At 37.3% G+C, this 4,008-nt stretch overlaps 1 protein-coding gene across 1 annotated transcript in view; it reads right to left on the minus strand.

Annotated features, from left to right (window-relative positions):
- Positions 1–4,008, minus strand: part of LOC112011995 (pathogenesis-related thaumatin-like protein 3.5) — a 7,973-nt gene continuing 3,965 nt past the window's right edge. Inside the window, exon 2 of the mRNA XM_065767419.1 lies at positions 1–883. Within this exon, the coding sequence (XP_065623491.1) occupies positions 155–883 (729 nt within the window). The 3' untranslated portion in view covers positions 1–154. The remainder of the gene's footprint in view (positions 884–4,008) is intronic.

The following is a 4,008-nucleotide window of genomic DNA, read 5'->3' on the forward strand; positions in this document are numbered from 1 at the left end:
TTTACAAACAGAATTAAAACTTCAATTCAAAGTATAACAATCAATTAATAACCAAGCACGCTAAAGTTAAGAATAACATAACATAAATAATATGAATAGTAATAAATAAAATCATAATAGGCCCCAAGAAATTAACAAACACTATAATCTATGATCATCGTGACCCGGTTGGGCAAAACGTGATCAAATAATTCGACCCGGAACAAGTGCACGTGCTAGAAGCATCATCGTACGCGTAACTGTAAGCGGAGGGACAAGCATTCTTGAACATCTGCGAGTACTGTGTCGGCGAACATGTCTGAGGTGTGGCGTGGTCCCCGGTGCAACAAAACTCGGCCGTGTTGAATGCCTCGCACGCGCTCTTACACGCGACTACCGAGCCACTCGCGGTGACCTGCAACTCAGACGGGCAGTTGCCGTTCAAGTCGGTGACGCACCCGGCGTACTGGCAGTCACCGGTTCCGCCGGTCGCCTTGACTCCCATCCCAACGTTGTAACCGTCGACGAGGCTTACGTCGTAGAAGTCTTTGCCCGTGGGACCAGTGCCGATCGTGAACTCGACCAGCGTGACAGGTGGCGTGCCACCATTGGTGCACTGTAGAGAGCCGCAATCTCCTGTGGCGCACTCGCCGTTACCTGAACCGTCGAAGTTGCACCCGGTTCTTCCCCAGAACCGGCCTGACCAGCCGGGTTGGGCCGTGAGCTGGACTGATGCACCTGGGCCCAATGAAAACCCACCATTCCCGAGTGTGGGCCCGTTTCCGGAGAGAATTCCAGGCCACACTGTGTAAGCACAACGATTCTGGATGGTAAATTCTGTTGCTGAAGCTAAACTACCTGCAATTACATAAAGAAACAAAGATTTAGAATAAAACCCAAGATTTTATTTTCTAAGTTACCATAAAATTCCTAGGTTTTTTTAACAACAGAAAGGAAAAGAATACAAGTGACTGACTCGATTAGTACTTAATCTCAAGTTTTGAGGCCATAAAGATTGGTTGTTGACGGAGTATATATTACTACTACGTGATTTTTAATGTTGGAAACAATGTTGTAAACTTGAATTATGGTATTTACTTTACCTAAAGAGAAATTGTGAGAATAGGGTTGTGGGGGAGTTATTATGTAGAGCTATACGTATTTATATTTGGAATGCCGACATACTTTTCTGCATTATCAAATTTCGCCCTTTCTTTTCGTGAGCATTAAATCGTTAATGTGTAGTGGGGTTTTGCTTGGGTGAATATTATTGTCTATGGAATCAGTGAATCTTTGCTTGTTGTGTGAACCAATTGCAGCTCCCCACGTATTACGTTACCTGATTTGGCATGCCGCATTGGCAAGCTTGAAAAACTTCTCTACAATTTCTTTCACAATTTTGTCATATAAATATAAAAGGTATATGTACATGATAATATTATTAATTTGTTATATAAAAGGAATTTCCTCAAAAAAAATATATTAAAAGGAATAGAATAGTACATAGTATATATCAAAAAAAAGAATAGTACATAGTACATAAAAATGTTTATACCACTTTTCTCAACAAAAAAAAAATGTTTATACCCAAAAAAAAGTACATATAAGTGTAAAAGGTATGTACATAAATTCTCCAAGAAATAAATTGTATCAACAGACATAATGAAGTTAATTAATTAGTGATTAAGACTAAATTAACGTTTTTGGTCAAAGGTATATTGGTACCATCATGTCAATTTTTAATTTTGGTAGGTAAAGAAAAAGAAAATTACTTTATACGGCATGGGTGCATGGTTAAAGACCATGAAGAAAGAAGTGTGGAACGTATTTTTGGGCTAAAAATATTACTCAGTTTTTTTGTTTTTCCAATCGGAAAAAATTATGTATTTTTCGGATTTAATCAAAGATACGCCATTAATGTGCCGTATGGTATTCTTTTTTCTTTTTCTTTTTGACTCCCATAATTTTGAAGTGTTTGATAAATAACGTAATTTCTTTTAATTTTATTTTTACAAGGTCGATTAAATTGCATGTGGATGAGAATCCAGTCACGTGACAACGGCTTTTTCCTAAGACAACGGAAACAGAGGACGTGAATGTTGTCTGTCGAACCCCCCACGTGGCAAACATCAGCACAACCTCCCACCCTCACACGTACTCCAGGCAGTTGATATCCACACCCACACACTCCCCCACCACCCAATTTCATCTCAGCTTATTTTCATTTTTCACTCTCAAAATTTGCTATAGTATTTTGGAGCAATGCTAAGAACATAACTTATCACACAACTTTTGCTATAACTCGGTGTAAAGTAAGTTGTGAGTAATGAAAATATGAACCCGCATGAATCTGCTACTTTTTCTTTATAATTCACAACTCGCCATGTAACAAGTTGTGGAAAAAATTATATAATAAGTTGTGTCCCTAACATTTTTCAGTATTTTGTTATTTTCTTTTGAAATAAATTATAAATATAGGATACACAATTTTCAACTTTTTCTTCACAATGGTTAACGTTAATACGTAGCATTTTATGAATAAGTACTAGTTCACAAACTACTTGATTAATTTTTTTTTCTTTTTCCATTATGTAATAAAACTATGACTAAAATTTTTCACATTTTTACAAACTAATGAATTTTTACTACGAATGGTCAGATTGTATTATTAATTAGTTACAAATAATAATTTAATATTATATGAACCTTTTTACAAATTTACATCATCCAATCTCAAGTCTATATAAGTATATTTGTAGACAAGTATATGTATAAAAATATAACATTGTATATAATTCATAAACAACTTTATTCATTTACAGCATTCACATTTTTTTCCCTTCACAATTGTTAACATGACATTTTATGATAGGTTCAAATAAAAATCATTATTTGTATTAGTGGTGGTAACTTATGAAAGTAATGTTGTTTCAAAAACAATTGTAAGTTGTTATTGGAAAAATTTGTGAAAACCTCTGTATCATTTACATCAATCTATCTTCTTTTTTTCTTTTTATTAACAAAACAAAGGATTTATTTATTAACTAAGGAGCATTGTTACAAGTATTGTCCATTAGGCACTCGCGAGGAGTGCTTAGTTGCAAAATATCACACACATATTTTACATAAAAAAAAAAAATTTGGACATTCATTATGATAATTCTGGAAGATCAGTGGGTTGGAAATCTTCAGACTTCGTCAATTTGGAGAACTGGGTCCTGTAAAACCAAAACCAGAGTGAAGACCGGTGGAGGCCGGCCTATAACCCTCCGATGATGAAGTTAGAAGGCTGGAATGGAGAGAAAAAAATATCTAAGTGTTTTCTTCCTTCTCTAGGTCCAAAGTAAAAAATGTCTGAAATCCCCTTACCTTTACGCAGGATCACGTTTATATAGTGTGTGGAATGGTTATTGGCTTCGATAACCGTTCCTATTGTCAAGGAGTTCACCGAAATCGGAGGTAACTTCCATAACTTCCTTAGACGTCGTTTCATCTGAACCGATGCCCCTTTACGAGCAATGGAGGTTTCGATCCTTTTTGGTTAAGGATGCTTGGCTCGTCTATCCCTAATTAAGGGTGGACGAGCCACGGCAAGACCATGCTTTCCTCGTCCGTCCTTTGTGGCGGACGAGACTATCCTCGTCCGCCCCAAAGGAACCACGGACGAGACATTACTCGTCCGTTCCCAAAGAAGGGACGACACAACTTGGCTATGCTCATTTTCCTTATCTTTCTTCTCTTTCTGTAGACGAGCCATATGGACAATTTAAGGTGGTATAATTTTGTGGCATCATCAGTTGCCCCCTTGTTCATTGGGTCGTCCTAAGATAAAAAAGGTGTGTTAGCAGCAGTTAGATGTGCTACGTGTCAAAAATTGGTTGGTGGAAAAATCTCGTCGATTGATCTGCCCGAGGAGTGTGCCACGTGTCCCTTAATGACTGGGTGACGTCGCTTCAGATGCCTGAGCTTTCTCCTTATAAATAGTGGAATACCTCCAGTACCCTCTCCATTTCTGAAATTTCTTTCCCT

This window comes from Quercus suber, unplaced genomic scaffold (assembly GCF_002906115.3).
Source record: "Quercus suber isolate HL8 unplaced genomic scaffold, Cork oak 2.0 scaffold_803, whole genome shotgun sequence".
NCBI classification, from domain to species: domain Eukaryota; kingdom Viridiplantae; phylum Streptophyta; class Magnoliopsida; order Fagales; family Fagaceae; genus Quercus; species Quercus suber.